At 44.1% G+C, this 17721-nt stretch overlaps 2 protein-coding genes across 9 annotated transcripts in view; one reads left to right on the top strand and one right to left on the bottom strand.

The window, feature by feature from the left end:
• The window catches only part of LOC119954877 (anoctamin-4), a 242162-nt gene extending 227678 nt beyond the window's left edge, over window positions 1-14484 (top strand). For 5 of the 7 annotated variants that reach the window (XM_038780486.1, XM_038780489.1, XM_038780492.1 and 2 more), the window contains 8 exons: window positions 797-835; window positions 3485-3627; window positions 4994-5146; window positions 7364-7511; window positions 8361-8480; window positions 8768-8873; window positions 11921-12133; window positions 13811-14484. In XM_038780486.1, coding sequence (XP_038636414.1) covers window positions 797-835; window positions 3485-3627; window positions 4994-5146; window positions 7364-7511; window positions 8361-8480; window positions 8768-8873; window positions 11921-12112 — 901 coding nt within the window. In that variant the 3' untranslated portion in view covers window positions 12113-12133; window positions 13811-14484. The remainder of the gene's footprint in view (window positions 1-796; window positions 836-3484; window positions 3628-4993; window positions 5147-7363; window positions 7512-8360; window positions 8481-8767; window positions 8874-11920; window positions 12134-13810) is intronic. The other 2 variants (XM_038780490.1, XM_038780487.1) reach the window with 1 other exon arrangement.
• Window positions 14485-14573: 89 nt separating this feature from the next.
• The window catches only part of LOC119954878 (sodium-coupled monocarboxylate transporter 1-like), a 38654-nt gene continuing 35506 nt past the window's right edge, over window positions 14574-17721 (bottom strand). For both annotated transcript variants that reach the window (XM_038780494.1, XM_038780495.1), the window contains one exon: window positions 14574-16024. In XM_038780494.1, the coding sequence (XP_038636422.1) occupies window positions 15914-16024 (111 nt within the window). In that variant the 3' untranslated portion in view covers window positions 14574-15913. The remainder of the gene's footprint in view (window positions 16025-17721) is intronic.

The raw sequence follows: 17721 nt of genomic DNA, 5'->3' as shown, positions 1-17721 counted from the left end.
TCTCGTGCCCTCTCGCTCTCTCTCTCTCTCTCGTGCGCTCTCGCTCTCTCTCTCGTGCGCTCTCGCGCTCTCTCTCGCGCTCTCTCTCTCTCACTCTGTCGATCCTTTACTACGAGTGCTGATGAAGGAGCTGGGGGAGGACACAACTGCTGAACATTAACTTTGTGTAGACGGTAGTTAGCACCCAGGACTGAACGAGAGCTCAAAAGGGAAGTGTAAAGTGGGCTTTGGTGCAGAGCTGGAATCGGTGGACAGTTGTACACCCACCGGGGGTTACAAAAAAACCCAATAAATGCTTGTATTTATTTAGTGCCTTTTAATATAATAAAGCATCCTGAGCTCCACAGGAGTGTTTTACAGAGCCAAAGGGTGGGTAGTCAAAAGCTTGGTCAAAGTAGTAGGTATTAAGGAATGCCTGAAAAGAGAGAGAGGGTGAAGCGGAGAGAATGAGGGAGGGAATTCTGGAATTCAGAGCCCCTCTGGCTGAAAACACGGCAGCCAATGGGGGAGCATTTCTAGTCAGTGGAATTGAAAAATCTATGAACGTTTGGCTATTCAGCCCATGAAGCCCTGTACTGGTGCTAGCTCTTCAACTGAACCTATCTATTCGGCTCCCAATTCACCAACTAGTGCAAACAATTTTTCACTCTTTGTCTTTTCGAAGCCTACTCCATTTGTTCTTTCTTTGAGAAAACCATCTCATATTTAATTGAGCTTTCTCACTGCTACACTCGCTTTTCGAGCCCTCTCTCTCTCACACAAACTCTCTTCTGTTTTTCTTTTCTACTGCTACCAGGTTCCAGAGGGCTGCCAAAAAGATTTTTGGAAAAGTATGGTTAGTGCCTCTGCCATCTTTTTCCCCAAACTCCTTCATTAACCTCCCTCTTGATGGGTTGGAATATGCACATTTTACCAATTTACTATCTCGCATTGCGGGTGTGATTTTCCACTTGGTTGATCAGTTTAGATTGGGCTATTTTCCATCGTTGAACTGCTTTTAATGGTCTCCTGCTGTTGCATTGAAATAGCCACCCAGTTACAAAGAATGAACAATATTACACCTAAGCAAGAGCTCCTATCTGGAGTGTTAATGGACATGTTCTCATTCATGTCTATTGGATAAAGGCTCACTTTGTAGAAACGCCAGACTCCGCTGGATTTTCAAATCTATGTAATAACCAAAGAACCTGCATTTAAACAGCACCTTATTTTTAAAAGAAATATTTTTATTGTCTTCATTTTCCACTTTTTCATCAAATATGCACCCAACAAAAGATAACTTAGCAACCCCTTCAACATACAAACCCAAATATCCCCCCCCCCTACTTCCCGAATACAAAACGAGCAAAACCAAAAGAGAATCCACGGTCATCCCATACCTGGTAAACAATACACTCACCCCACCACATGTTCAATGGCATCCAATTCCTGAAAGTGTATAATAAACAGGCCCCTTGAATTGTCGAACCCTTCCATCTTTCCCCTCAGCTCAAACGTCACCTTCTTGAGAGTCAGAAATTTCAGCAGGTCCCCCACCCCCATCCCCTTCGTGCTGTGGCACAGGGCAAAGAAGCTGACCTCCACCCAAACAGGACTCTCTTTCAGGCAATCAGCGAGGCGAAAGCTAAGACATCTGCCCACACATCCGCCTGCAGCCCAGGCTGGTCTGACACCCCGAATATGGCTTCAAGGGCCCTGGTTTGAACCTCATCCCCGAGATGACTTTAAAGAACTCCTTACAATACTGATGAGCCATCAATTGCACGAGAGACGAGTTGCTTTACAAAAGTTAGGCTTTAATAAGCTAGAACTTAGCCCTGCGGTTGTCTACAATAAAATGGACGACCGCCGAGCGTTTTTCGACTATTTATACCTCGGTAAGGAGGTGTGGTTAACTCAGCCTCTCGACCAATCGGAGAGCTGTCACATGACTGGTCTCAACCAATCGGTCGAGAGGCACATGACTGACCAGGGCCAATGGTAAGCCGGTGTTCTGCCCCAATGGCAGACAGCTATGCAAATCATATCACCACAAATACCCCTCCAGTTTTGGACAGGATCAAAACGTGTGAACATGGTTTGCGGGACACCTCCCACAGTGCTCTCACACATCCCCCTCAAAGAGTTGGCTCATCCTCGCTCTCATGTGGCGCGCCCTATGTACCACTTTCAACTGTCAACCTTGAGCATAAAGTTGAGGCATTCACCCTCCTGAGCACCTCACACCACAACCCATCCTCCATACCCTCCCAAACTCTTCCTCCCACTTGCTTTAATCCCCTCCAAGGACCCCCTTGTCCTCTCCCAAAATCCCATAAATCGCTGATACCACCCTCCTCTCCATTCCCTCTGCCGTCCATAGATCCTCCAACAATGTGGAGGCCAGCGCTATCGGGAAGCTCTGAACCTCCTTTCTGGCAACATCCTGGACCTGCAGATATCTAAATATAAATTGCAACTTATTACATCCTTGGGGCACCTCCATACTCTCCACAGCCAATGTATTACTGTTGATATGCAGCCACTGCAGTTATGTGCGCAAATGTGACTGTCTAGTTGCACACAGCAAGATCCCAAAAAGCGCAATGAAAGGAAAATGTAACTGATGTCTTTCCCCCACTAGAATGGTCTGGGAGAATTGCAAAATGGTAAATTTTTTTATAATTCTGTTAAATTGGTAACAGAAAATGGAAAATCTAGCCCACTCATCTGTGTGTGTTGTCTGTATATCTATCTTCTATAACAAGTGTATGTTAGCGGGACGTAAATCAGTTGGGTTTCTCTTTGGGTTGATTTAATCATGATTAAGTTGATAATTTTCAGAGTGAAACTGTGAGAGAGTTTGCCTTGGTTGGCGAATCAATAATGAGGAGGGAATAGAGTGAGGATTCTGACTTGAAGTGAATGAGTAACTAATATGAATTTATTTTAATAAAGAGGAGTTACTCGAATATAAAATGCTGTCCCACAAAAAATGAATAAAGAAAAGGCTGCAACAACATTCCAGTGGGATCAGGGAGCGTGTTGAAACAGGAAGGGGCGGGGTGGGTAAAGAAATGGGATCAGAGTAGGTGAGTGTGGTTGAAGACCTAGCCTTGATGCACTTTGTCACAGTTCCAAGGAGGAACTGCGAGCTACAATTTCAGTGGGAATGCTAAATGGACAGACTTGCCTTCAGCTGCCTAGGCTTTTAGCTCTGGAACGTCATCCCTAAATCTCTCGCTCATTGACACGCACTCACTGTCTTGTGCATGCACGCTCTCTCTCTCTCGTTCCTCCTTCCTTGACCAAGATTTTAACTCATAGATTTATTTTTAGAAAATAAATGTTGCCATACTAGTTTCAATCAAAGACTTGAAGGGAAGCTCTCATGAAATATTGCAAAATGAATGTTTTATGGCACTGTGATAAAGTTGGTTATGAGATGCAGTTTTTATATTTAAACCACTTCCCATTGACGGGCTCGTTTTTCCTTTGCCCATAGTCTCATTCAGAACTGGTGGACAAGGAGAAAATTAAGACAGGAGCACGGCAATAATGGCAAGCCAATTTTTCCACAATGGGAGAAGGATTACAATCTGCAGCCAATGAATGCTTACGGCCTGTTTGATGAATACTTGGAGATGAGTAAGCCAGGTTTAAATTATTAATAATAACAGTACCTTATTTAAGAAGTACTTTGGCAGCATGAAGGCTGAATTGCGGTGTGACTTTGATAATTCATATTTATATTTAGACTAAGTAATCAAGTTTAAAAACATGTAACAATCATGTAGAAACAAAAATAGGCAAATAAACTCGGCAGGTGGCGGACAGGATATTAAGAGAATATTGAAATGTTAAAATTACAAATCAATGCACCATTCCTAAATTCTAGACACAAATGTATATCTAAATATCATCATTGAGGACCAAACGACACATGGAATAGGGCTACATATCGGTACCTTTCCGTTCTACATCTCACTAGGTTGAAATGAGCCAAACCCCTAAATGGCCTTGATTGCTGTCGGCCTGGTGATGGTAACCAGTTGTGAAATTGGGAGATTTTCCAAACTTAGTAGAAATATTGGGCTGGAGACCCCAGCCGGGAGTTTCGTGGCGGTGCACCGTTCGCTGGCGATGGAATTCTATCTTCCTGCTGCTTGTCAGTGGGATTTCCCATTTAAGCTACCGCAACCTGTGGGCATGTTGGGAAAAGTGATACGCAATGGCCGAAGAATTCTGGCCATTAACGCTTTTGTTTGTAGAGTTTTGAGCTTTGTGACGTGAAGGGTGTTATTATGCAACTGGTAATGGTGGGACACGGGTGTTATTGTATGACTGGTACTGAGGGTCTAACATCAATCTCAATGCACCCTTCTTTTTGATATGGGTGGTGTGTGTGAGAATAAACATCCCCTTATTTGATTTTTTTTTATTGGAGGCGCTAGTGCTATTGTCGCCAGACTAATCCAGATACCATGGGGAATGTTCTGGGGGTCCTGGGTTCGAATCCCACTACATCAGACGGTGAAATTTTAATTCAATAAAAATCTAGAATTAAAAAGTCCCAACGATGGCCATGAAACCATTGCCGATTGTCATTTTTTTTTAAAAAATCCATCCGGTTCACTAATGTCCTTTGGGGAAATGCTCTCGGGGATGGGCAATAAATGCTGGTCCAGCCAGTGACACCTGCATCCCTTGAACGAATAAAAGAAAAACACTGACCACTTAGCCATCCCACTTCAAGTCAGCTTTTGAGTGTGTAGGATTGTCAAGGCTTTTACTTTTGTCAGGGTGCAACTGCCTAACTTTGTCAAGGGGTATGTGCTCGTGTGTACGGAAGTTGGCATTGTACTTGGTAGCATTTAACTGCATACTGTTTTCCCACACGTTCATTTAGCACTGAGAGTTTCCTGAAACTGTTTAAAGCATTTTATATCACAATGTTTGACTGTAATACCTTCTGCCACTTGGTGACTGTGGCTACATCTCTGCTTCTTTTCAGTTCTTCAGTTTGGTTTCACAACTATATTTGTGGCAGCTTTTCCATTGGCTCCTCTTCTAGCCTTATTGAACAATATCATTGAGATTCGACTGGATGCCTACAAATTTGTCACACAGTGGAGGAGGCCTTTAGCTTCAAGAGCCAAAGATATTGGTGAGGATAAGACAAATGTGTAATAACTTGATCTCCCAGGTTGATCATTGAACTTGAATGTAGCTAATACATTTGCTCTGGGGTTGAGTTTTCTTTTTCCACTTTTCAGTGTGATGACACCAAATTAAGAGTTAGTGGGGAGCTCCTCTCAGGCTGATGATGGCTGCCCCTCCCTCGCTCAGGAGGAAATTCCACCTCAGACAGCTGCAGGCCAATTAAATTGGCCATCTGAGGGTCACGATTGGCGCAGGGCCGAGGGCGGCCTGCCCTAGGCTTTGCCTACCCCATAAAATTGTTGATACTTTGAGGGCAGATGGGAAGATGCTTGGTGAAAAGGCCACCTAGGGAATTTTACTGCCCTTCCTGCCCAGCAAACACACCAATGGGATGCTGTAAAATACTACTCTGGTTGGACCTTTTATCATAGAAAGAGAATTCGGCCATTTTGGTACTTAGTCCTGTTCTCCTATTCAGTGAAACCATGGCTGACCTATTGGGGCATGAACCAATACTTGTTGTCGTGCCTGATTCCAGCCATATAATGTTATTGGGTCATTAGTGTCTTATAATTACTTAACTAGTCATTCAGAGCCCTGGATTCATGCAACGTGAGTTAAACTCCTCTTCCATGCCGACCACCCCTGAAAGGAGTTTGAGATTTTGAATTCTGTTTTTTAATCTGGCTTGTTTGACAGCTGTTGGATTGTCATGGGTTAACTTATTCACTGATGGTCTTGAGGGAAATAAACACGTTATCCCTGCACAGTTGGGCCTAAATGTGACTTCAGTCCCTTTTTTTAATGTGACTTCTCCCTTCCTAACAGCACTGTGGGTGTAACTACATTTTGTAAGAGCAACAGAGGTTCCACACCGTCCACCGAGTTGGTCGAGAAACAAAACTTACTTTATTTTACACTTGAGAATTATGTACACCTCCAGTAGTTCCCTACTGGGGCTTCTCTCTAGTCGGTGCTTCCTGGCCGGTTAAGGGTCCCGCGCCCTCTTGGGGAGCGTGTATTCTGCAAGATGCACAGGGTACTGAATAGTACTTGTAGGTCCGACATGTAGGATTTTCAGGAGACTTGACGAGGTAGATGCTCAAGAGGTTGTTTTCCCTTGTGGAAGAGTCGAGGACCCGAGGGCATAATCTCAGAGTAAAGAGTCACCCATTTAAGACATATACGAGGAGAAATTTATTCTCTCCGAGAAGTGAATCTGTGGAATTCTTTACCCCCAGAGGACTGTGGAGACTGGGTCGTTAAGCATGTTCGAGGCTGAGAGAGACAGATTTTTAATCGGTAAGAAAATAGAGGGTTATGGAGTAAGGTGGGAAAGTGAATTGAGGATTATCATATCATCAATCATGACCTCATTTAATGGCAGAGCAGAGTTGATTGACCGAATGCCTACTTTTGCTTCTATGGTATTATCAAGATCTAACCCCACCGTAGCAAGTTCTGGAGTTGAGCTGTGAAAGCGGCCAGCTGGTTATTAATGCTAGTTGCTTCGCTTCTCTACTTGAGAGGGACACCATGCCCAATCTGACACCACAGAGTCCACACATGACTCCAGTTTTCCACCATTTTCTTCCCTGTTCATAGATGAAAATGTGGGTCAGAGATTGATGTCTCCCATTGTTCTTCTCAGCACCATTTTGATGGGGGCCTTCAGTTTGGAAACTTGTGCCACATATCTGAAGAGGAGGGCAATCCAATCTTCACGAGACAATAGTGGGTGGGTTGCTCACTGCCCACAGAGCACTGAGTGGCCTGACTGCAAACCTGTGAAGAGACCACTCCAGATTGTGAGAGAGGGTTTTGGTTTGATCTTGTATTTGAAGAACTGGGTGGACCTTCCAGGGCTCCCAACCACCAAAACACCAGCCTTAATTTGAGGAAAAGCCTCTGCTATCTTCTACGCTCTTCCAGACCAATCTGAAAGCTCCTTGCCAATATCCCAAATATGTGGACAGTTCACCTGTGACAGTTCTCTCTCTCTCTCTCCCACCACAGCCTCATGATACTCAGCCTATCAGTTCTATGCTGTTCATGCTTGACTCGACCCTCATGAGGGCAACGAGTAATGGGCCATTAACATCCACTTGACATTATTGCCCACATCTCGAGAACAAATCAAGGGGAGTTTCTGATTTTGATTTGTTCATTCAGTTTTATTTATTTATTATGAGGCTTTCTGAATTTTGGTTTGTTTATTTAGGAATCTGGTATGGCATTCTGGAAGGCATCGGAATCCTGTCAGTCATCACCAATGCATTTGTCATCGCAGTGACCTCTGACTTCATCCCTCGCTTGGTGTATGCATATAAATATGGTCCTTGTGCTGGCCAAGGAAAGGCAGGGGAAAAGTAAGTTTGTCTTTGCTATTTGCTCAATCGTCCTGCCTGATGGAAATTAGTCTGGGCCCACGAGCAACAAGGAATCCGGTAAGAGTCCAGCCTTCAATGGGCAACATCTTTCATCCACTGCTTTACAGATACTCTGAATGTGGTGATGTCATCACATGAAAACATGGTGTGTAAATGGGTTCCAATTAAATTGAAGAAGAAATCCTGGATAATTAGAAGGAAAAGGCTCAATCAATTCCCAGAGATATGGGATCATGTGGTTTGTTAGAATGATGGCGTCAGGTGCACTACTAGTTTGACACCCACACTATTCGGCTTTATATTGAAGTCAATGGAGAGTGATATTTGGGTATGAGGCAAGACTGATGTTCCGTCTAATCCGTTGAGGTTAAATTGATCCCCTCTAATTCATTGGTTCATATGATATCCTAATGATGATGATGAGACTATCAATCCAGTAGTCTTCAATTCAAATCCTTCTCAAAATTGAAGGGGAGGGGGTGATGGCCCTTCAGTCTCGCTCAAAGATTATTGATTAGATGACCCTGCAGGTCGAGGAGTGACCAAGAGATATCACTTAGCATCTGACACCTGGAGCTCAGGCCAGCTGGTCTTTAACTCTGTTACTCACTGGCTTGGTTTGATTGGATTCCAAAGGTCTGTTCTCAGCCATGTTCCTCACACTGAACCCCAGCGCCCGAGAGCATCAGCCACTTCAGTGATCTCCAAGTGAATAGGAATGGTGAATTTTAACGTTGCATGAGGCCTCCAAGAATTTTAAGAGGCTGTGAAATCAGGCATGATTTATGCAGGATGTGACTTAACCAGCTGTCTTTTGTACCTTCCTAGATGCATGATTGGTTATGTAAATGCCAGCCTGTCGATTTTCCTGGTGGCTGACTTTGAAAGTCGTTCTGAACCATATTTGAATGGGAATGACTCTTTCGGTACAGAAGTAGAGTACTGCAGGTAGGAACCTGGGACACGCGGAACTGGCCACTCTTGTATTTGCCCCTAATGCTCATTCAAATGGAATGCAGTGAAAGCTGTATAAATATGTGATGTTTTTAAGTTAACAAGGTGGTAGTTGTGCAAGACTTCTGTGCCCCCTTAATGCAAGCCTGGGAGCCTCAGCCAAGGATTGGCGCTTCAATCTGAGTAGGATTTGAATCTGTGCCTTTCTGACGCAGCCAGCAACCCACTGAACTTTGATGTGCAGAAAATGTAATGTTGTTTTTTTTTAAACCATTCACTAGGTATCGTGATTACAGGGAGCCACCTCATTCCAAAGAACCTTATGCTTACACGCTGCAGTTTTGGCATGTATTAGCAGCTCGTCTAGCTTTTATCATTGTATTTGAGGTAAGCAGCCTGTTTCATTTGCCATTGTCCAGCTACAATCACAAGAAAATGTTTGGTAAGGGCCACTTCAATTAGACAGAAGGGAAATAAACAGCTGGACTTGGGTCAGGCAGCATCTTTTTTTTTCATTCCTTCATGGGATGTTGGCATCGCTGATTGGACTAGCATTTATTGCTGATTCTCCAGTGTCACTTTGGAGGGCATATCCAAGTCTGGAGTTGCATGTAAGTTACAAGGGGAGGACAACAGATTTCCTTTCCTCAAGGATACTAGTGAACCTAATGTCTTTTTTTCCCCAACAGTGATTTCATGGTCATCATTTTAATGCAAGATTTTTACTGAATTGAAAGTTTGCTATCTGTTGTGGTGGTATTGGAACCCTGGATTTCTGCGTCTCTTTGTGGAGAGTGAAACAGTTAATGGTTTAGATGATGGCTTATCATTGGAACAAAATTCTGTGGGTGGTGGGAATTGAAAGACGGGCTGAAATTAATGCTGGTTTCTACATCAGCCTGAGTCTTGCCAATCTCGTTACCATATGTTGGAACTCAAAAACCAGCATAAGCATCTGGCAATCAGTAGAAGCAATTAGAGCCTCTGGCATGTCCTTGTACCATATGTCATCTTTAAATCTCTCTCTCTCTCTCTCTCTCTCTCTTGCTCTCCAGCTGCAGGATTCAGCAACTCACCAAGGTTACATAGATGTGACCTCCATTATCTGGAAGGACAAGAGCAGCAATTATGTTGTGGGAACAGTAATATCCCCAAGTTCTTGCTAAGTCACTCTCCCTGACCAGCTTGGAATTATATCACTGATCCTCCCATCATCACCAAGTCAAAATCCTACAACTCCATCACAACACTGAATGAGCACCTTCACTGTACACAGACCACATTCAAGGCAAACTCTGCAAACGTTTCTGCTTTTATTTTAGATTTGTAGAGTCTGCAATATTTTTGTGTGACGGTGCTACTCTAATAGAATTCACACACATGGGAAGAATTTTCTAAGGCTGGCAGATGTGGGTTCAGGGCCGAGCAGGATGGTAGTCCAGAAAATAATGCTGGGTCTGAATTCTGACATGATTCCTACCTTCCCTAGGGCAGGAACGGACCTGTCCTTGGATTTGTCAAGCAAGTAATTAAGAATTGTTGAGAGAAATCAGTGGAAGAACATAGAACATACATAGAACAGTACAGTACAGAACAGGCCCTTCGGCCCTCGATGTTGTGCCGAGCTTTGTCCGAAACCAAGATCAAGCTATCCCACTCCCTGTCATCCTGGTGTGCTCCATGTGCCTATCCAATAACCACTTGTAAGTTCCTGAAGTGTCTGACTCCACCCTCACATTAGGCAGTCCATTCCACACTCTAACCACTCTGAGTAAAGAACCTACCTCGGACATCCCTCCTATATCTCCCATCCTGAACCTTATAGTTATGCCCCATTGTAACAGCTACATCCACCCGAGGGAATAGTCTCTGAACGTCCACTCTATCTATCCCCTTATCATCTTGTAAACCTCTATTGTTGCCTCGCATCCTCCTTCATTCCAAAGAGAAAAGCCCGAGCTCCCTCAACCTTTCCTCATAAGTCTTACCCTCCAATCCAGGCAGCATCCTGGTAAATCTCCTTTGCATCCTTTCCAATGCTTCCACATCCTTCCTATAGTGAGGTGACCAGAACTGCGCACAATATTCCAAATGTGGTCTCACCACGGTCCTGTACAGTTGCAGCATAACCCCACGGCTCTTAAACGCAAGCCCCCGTTAATAAACGCTAACACACTATAGGCATTCTTCACGGCTCTATCCACTTGTGCGGAAACCTTCAGAGATCTGTGGACATGAACCCCAAGATCTCTCTGTTCCTCCACATTCCTCCGAACCCTGTCGTTGACCCTGTAATCCGCATTCAAATTTGTGTCTCCAAAATGAATCGCCTCGCGCTTATCAGGGTTAAACTCCATCTGCCATTTTACGGCCCAGCTCTGCATCCTATCAATGTCTCTTTGCCGCCTACAACAGCCCTCCACCTCATCCACTACTCCACCACGAAGGTTCTTTTTTTATTTGAGGGGTGGAAATGTGGACATCTCTGGGGTAGCCAGCATGTATTGCCCGTGCCCTTGAGAAGGTGGTGGTGAGCAGCTGCCAATCACTGCAGTCCCTGTGGTGTAGGTGCTATTAAAAGGGGTGGGGGGGGGGGGGGGGGGGGGGGGAGAGAAGAAAAGAAAAGAGAGAGAGTTCCAGGATTTTGACCCAGTCAGAGTGAAGGAGCATAATACCCAGTTAGGATGGTGGTTGGCTTGGAGGGGCACTACCAGATTGTTTTTATTCTTTCATGGGATGTGGGTGTCACTGGCTGGGCAAGCATTTATTGCCCATCCCTAATTGCCCTCGGGAGCGAAGAGTCAACCACATTGCTGTGGACCTGGACTCTCACTGGGTCCAGACCAGGTAAAGATGACAGATTTCCTTCCTAAAGGACATGAGTGAATGACAATTGACAATGGTTCATGGCTATCTGCCATCATTTAGACTTTTGATTCCCAATTTTAAAAAAAATTGAATTCAAATTCCACCATCTGCTGTGGTGGGATTCGAACCGAGGTCACTAGAGCATTACCCTGATTCTCTGGATTACTAGTCCAGTGACAATGCAACTACACCACAGCCTCACCTAAAATGGTGGTGTTCCTACATATCTGCTGACTTAGCTTGTCCTTCCAGATGGTTTGGAAGTTGTTGTCTATAGGAACCTTGGTGAGTTACTGCAGTGAATTTTGTCACATGTGACATGTTATGTCTACTTTACAGATTATTTTATGTAATCACACAGTTTACCACCTTTAGGATGAATGTTTTTAATTACTCGATGCAGTGACTGTAAGACTCTGATAACTTTGCTGAAGGGCAACTTTTAAAATCATAAAATTCTACTCGAGTTGAATTGTTCCACGTAATGTGTACCTGGTTAAATCTGTAAGTTGGGATTTGAGATTCTTTCGCCTGGTGTGATGATTGATATATTTGATTCTTTCCAGCATTTGGTTTTTAGTATAAAGAATCTGATTGCGTATTTGATTCCTGACTTACCAAAAGATCTCAGGGACAGAATGCGCCGTGAGAAGTATCTAATTCAGGAAATGATGTACGAGGCTGAGCTGGAGCGACTTCATAAGGAACGCAACGAGAGAAAGAGGAACGGGAAAGGCTCTCACAATGAGTGGCCATGAATACAGTTATCAACCACTGAGGTATTGTTATTTCTTGTGCCTTAATCCTTTGTCCTTAAATAGACCAGTTTTCCAAATGCAAAATGTTAGTTACAATGCTGCTTTATTGAAACAGTGTCAGCAAACGTCTGCAAGGTGGGTTGATCCACCTTGGGGTGGAAGTGATGAGTAGAGTCACTTTGGGTTTGAATGGTTTTGTGGTGATTTGGTGATGGAAATTGAAATCCAAGTTGGATAGATTCAGTGACCCCCAACCAAACTGGTCAATAACACTGTTGGTGATTTTTTTTTCATGTGATCTGGGTGTCACTGGCTATGCCAACATTTATCGCCCATCCCTAATTGTCCTTTGGCGAGCTGCTTTCTTGAACTGCTGTTCATGTTATGCAAGTACACCCACAGTGCGGTAAGGGAGGGAGTTCCAGGACTTTGACCCAGCGATAGTGAAATATATTCCAAGTCAGGATGGTGAATAGCTTGGAGGGATACTTGCAGATGCTGCTGTTCTCGTGTGTCTGCCAACCTTGTTATTTTGGATGATATAGGTTGGATGTTTGGAAGGGGCTGACGAGCCTTGGCAAGTTGTTGCAATGCATCTTGTAGGTGGTACACACTGTTGCTACTGAGTCAGTGGTGGAGAGAATTAATGTGGTGGATGGGCTGTTGATCTTGACAGCCTGGATCACCAATGGAATTTGGAGATACAAGGCAGGATTTTTCAGCCGTGCCCGTCGCAAGATCTCAACTGGACAGAGACCATGTAAAGATCCGTTGGCTTTGGCCAGGAATTTCTAGTCGCCCATTGAAAAATCCTATCCACAGTCTCTGTCTATCAAATTAGACTGAATTACTCTCTCTCAACACCTGTAAGCCAATGGTTGAAGAGGAGGATGATTCTAGCTGGCCAAGCATTGGGATGTTTCACTATTTAGGGTGCACTGTTCAAAAAAATAATAACTTTCAAAAAGGGGTTTGATATCTATTTGAAAAGATAAAAGATGCAATTCCATGGAGCAAGAGCAGGTGATATGGCTCAATGCTGTAGCATGGTGTTGAGATCGAGGGGCTGTTTAGCACAGGGCTAAATCGCTGGCTTTGAAGGCAGGCCAGCAGCACGGTTCAATTCCAGTACCAGCCTCTCCGAACAGGCGCCGGAATGTGGCATATTGAACGGTGAAGCAGGCTGGGAAGGGCCGAATGGTCTATTCCAGCTCCCATTTGAATGTGACTAATTAAATAGCTCTCTTTTTTAAAATAAGTTTAGAGTACCCAATTCATTTTTTTCCAATTAAGAGGTAATTTAGCGTGGTCAATCCACCTACCCTGCACATCTTTGGGTTGTGGGGGCGAAACCCACGCAAACACGTGGAGAATGTGCAAACTCCACACGGACAGTGAACCAAAGCCAGGATTGAACCTGGGATCTCGGTGATGTGAGGCAGCAGGGCTAACCCACTGCGCCACCGTGCTGCCCATTAAATAGCTCTTTCAAAGAGCCAATGCATGTACAAATGAGCCAAATGGCCTCCTTCAGTGATTTGTGATTCTAATGAAATGTTGATTCCTAGGATTTGAATTCATGTGAACCAGTTGCTGTAACTTTCTCTTTCTTGATATTTTGGCTCTTTGCTCACAAAACTAAAAACAATTCCTAATATTTTTACTTTTTCTTTCCCATTCCCCCTCTCCAAAAAACAGGTTAAGCCTGCCTTGTGTTTGCATATTTTGCAGTTGTTCCCTACAAGTTCTGAGAGTACCGATCTACAGACAGAATAAAATGCAGCTTTAATGCATGTCAGGAAAACAAATGAAAAGAAAACCCATCCAGTATCGAACCGTAAGAGGATATACTGTGAAGACTTTTGCGACTCAAAATATGATCCTTTCAATATTTATAATGCTGCCAGCATGTTGAACATGTTATTCATAATATGATACAATCCTGTAAGCCAATTTTTACTTAAGATGGGTAACTGTTTTACACCGGTTTGCTAAGTTTCCCTGTTCTGCATCATCTCACTCCCATCAACCGACTGACTTTACACAGTCATATCCAATATGTAAATAAAAAATTCTGAAATATTTTGCAAAATTTCTGTAACCTACTTGCTGCCTCTACAGTCTAACTTGATCTGTATCTACACTGGACTAACGCTTAAAAAACAAACAAACCTTGTTTACAGATTTTTTTCTTCTTCTCTCAAAGCTTGCTGCTTCCTGACATGGATATATGATGCAAACTATTTGTAAATAGCCAAATGCAGAATTTTGAATTTTCATGATTTATGATCAGTTTGGGAACAGAAAGCCACATCTATTGCTTGTATATTGTGATGAAGAGATTGAAAATAAATATGCACATGGAGTTTGAAGATGGCTGAGAAATTATCTTTCCAGAACATGTTTCAGAAATGAATAAAGCTGGTTGCAATAGATCGTCCTTTCAATAATTAGTCTCGTATGCCATGAGGAACAGTTGTTTATACAAAATGTAGCAACTAGTTAGTTTATATTACTACTCAATTTCACTTACTAGTTGGTGTATATTGCCATTATATACAATATCAATCTTTAATGGAGCAAGTACTAGTGATTGTAGAATAACCCCACAATTGTCAAAATAATGCAAAGTATGAATGAAGTTAAAAGTAACAAATTGGCATGGGGTTTACAACACACAGGAAGACCATTCAGCCCACCTAGTCCATGCCAGCATTTATGCTGCACTCAGATCATTGTTGTTAGAGAAAGGTGCCATGCCAGAATATTGGCAGATTATTAATGTGATACCTATATTTAAGAAGAGTATCCACCTTATCCAGGAAACTATTGACCAGCCAGCTTAACATTAGCAGAAAAAATAATGGTATCCCTTCTCAAGGAGGGTAGGAAAAGAACATTTAGAAACCAAAGATACAATGCTGAATAATAATAATAAAGGAATTCAAACAGAAAAATCCTGCTTAAATAATCGCGTTAAAGGTTTTAGAGGTAATAAGTAGATCAAGGTAATGCAGTAGATATAATTTTAAAATGGATCATATAATAGACGTACCCAATGAGGTCCGAGAAGGCAGAGTCAGTGCATAAGTAGCAGAATGGATAGCTAGCTGGTTTCAAGGAAACATAATAGCTTTAAGTTGCATAGTGAATCCCTCGGGCAGCATGGTGGCACAGTGGTTAACACTGCTGCTTCACAGCACCCAGGTTCCAGGTTGTATCCTGGCACTGGGTCACTATCTGTGTGGAGTTTGCACATTCTCCACATGTTTGCGTGGGTTTGGCCCTCGCAACCCAAGATGTACAGAGTAGGTGGATTAACCACACTAAATTGCCCCTCAATTGGAAAAAATGAATTGGGTATTCAAAATTTGTTTTAAAGTTGCACAGTGAATCCCAAACTAGAGGATAACCGACACAACATTCACTTTTGTGCTCCGTGGATTCATAGAGATTGTGATTGGTTTTGGTAAAATGACTTTTGAGTTAAATTATCTATTGGGGAAAGGCGGATGAGGGTGACAGAGCAAATAAAATCCTCGGCTTGATTATTTTTGATTTTTTTTCGAAGCAGTTTGGGGTAAACTTTAGTTGGTATTTCCCGAGCATATTTTTGTGGTGTGGAAACATAACAGTACAAATTCAGACATGAATAGCTCATGCCTAAAGCTAAAAGCAAACTTGCATGGGTAATGAATTCAAGCCATTGAACTCGGCCTGAATTTAAGGTGTAAATGTAATATGGGTGGGGTTGGCCATGATAAAGCAATCATACATAGACTTAAGGCCGTTCCTTCCTCTTTAGGCTTTCCTTCCCTCAATACTGTCCAGATCAGTGTGACTAAAGCCAAAATTGTTGCTTCCAATAGCTGTGTCAGTCTGTGGTTTCCAATCCAGAACCTCAATTCTTTCCTGCAAAACATAAATTGCACCAAATTATTATTCTTTTGAGCCCATGGGCGTGATCGAACTAAAAAGTATTTTGGGGCAGGAATAGAGGAGTCGTTCCCAGCACCTGTAGCGGAAATCACTTTTTATTAATGCCTTCGTGAGGAAAGCTGACCCCGACCCCCCCCCCCCCCCCCCCCCCCCCCCCCCCAAATACCTACGTGACCCAACTTTCCTCCCACACCCCACCTCACCCCAGCCTGGCACTCTGGCAGTATCCCTGACAACCTGGCAGTGCCAGGCTGGTGCCCAGGTGCCACTGCCAGGGTGCCCAACTTTAACTGCCAGGTTGGCAGTGCCAAGCTTCCCAGGTGGCACCAACCCAGAGGCCGACTACCCGGGGTCTCCGATCACCTTGGGAGACTCCCCCCAGGTACTCTTCAAACTGGTCCCATTTGTGGGGACGAATACTGAATGGTACCTGGCTGGAAACTTCTCACCCAGGTGGGTAGATCTGGTGGCAGCACAGCTAGCCATGCAAGACTGGGTCCTGCCGATTGTGGGTAGGATCCAGATTGCGACATCTCGTGAGATCTGGTTTGCCCTTGCAAGGTGAAATAGCTATTGGGAATCCCAGGGAGGGTTCTCTCAGGGTCTACTGACCGCATCTCACCCTGTTCTGGCAGGACGCAGCTGGTAGATCGTGCCCCATATTTGCCCATCAAGGTAAAGAATTCGAAATTGGATGTCAAGGCAGCCAGTGGCAAACCGGTATTCCAAGAAGAACATTTCATTCTTTCTTCATATGGGCATCGTTGGCTAGGCTGACATTTGTAGTCCATCCCTAATTTTCATTGGGAGTGGGGAAGTGAGCTGCTGCCTTGACCCACTGCAGTCTATAGATACACCCATGGTATTAAGGAGTTGTTCGAGGATCTTGACTCACTAACTATGAAGGAAATGCAATATATTTCCTAAACACAGAGAGGATCTTGAAGGTGCTGGTGTTCCCCATACCCCTGCTCTTATTGTAGGTGGTAGAGGTGTGTGGATTTGGAAGCTGTTGAAGAAACATTTGTCCAGTGATAGTGGGTGGGAGGCAGCTGCACAATGGAGACCTCCTGCTTGGGAATAGAAATTATGCCGCATCGTTCACAGCAGAAGAAATGACTAAAGTAATGGTTGTGGAACTTGAAAAACAGTTCCCAAAGCACATGGAAGCGATGAAGAAGGAGATGGGGGCGGTATTGAAAGTGCTGGTGGAGGAGGCGATTGCCCCGGTCAGGGCGGCGGTATCGAGTGCAGCGGCGGAGGTGCGGGAGCAACGTGAGACACTGAAGGAAGTGGAAGAGGCAATATCGCAGCACAGTGATCAACTCACCTTGATGGGGAAGGAGTTGCAGAAGGTGACAAGACACCAACCAGCATCTACGAGCCAAAATGGAAGACTTGGAAAACAGATCCAGGCGGCAGAATCTGAGGATCGTGGGTCTTTCTGAAGGGGTGGAAGGCCTGAGGCCGACTGAGTATTTTGCCACGATGTTGGCGGAGCTATTGGGGGAGGGGGGGGACGATCCCCCTCGATACGAACTGGATCAGGCTCATCGGTCGTGGTGGCCTATACCAAAGGCGAGTGAGCCGCCAAGAGTAGTAACTGTGTGTTTCCGTAGGTACAGCGTGAAGGAGAAGGTCTTGTGCAGGGCAAAGCAGAAGCGGGTGGT

This window comes from Scyliorhinus canicula, chromosome 20 (assembly GCF_902713615.1).
Source record: "Scyliorhinus canicula chromosome 20, sScyCan1.1, whole genome shotgun sequence".
Taxonomy (NCBI): Eukaryota; Metazoa; Chordata; class Chondrichthyes; order Carcharhiniformes; family Scyliorhinidae; genus Scyliorhinus; species Scyliorhinus canicula.
The sequence above is the reverse complement of the archived record's forward strand: the minus strand, read 5'-3'. Positions and strand labels throughout refer to the sequence as shown.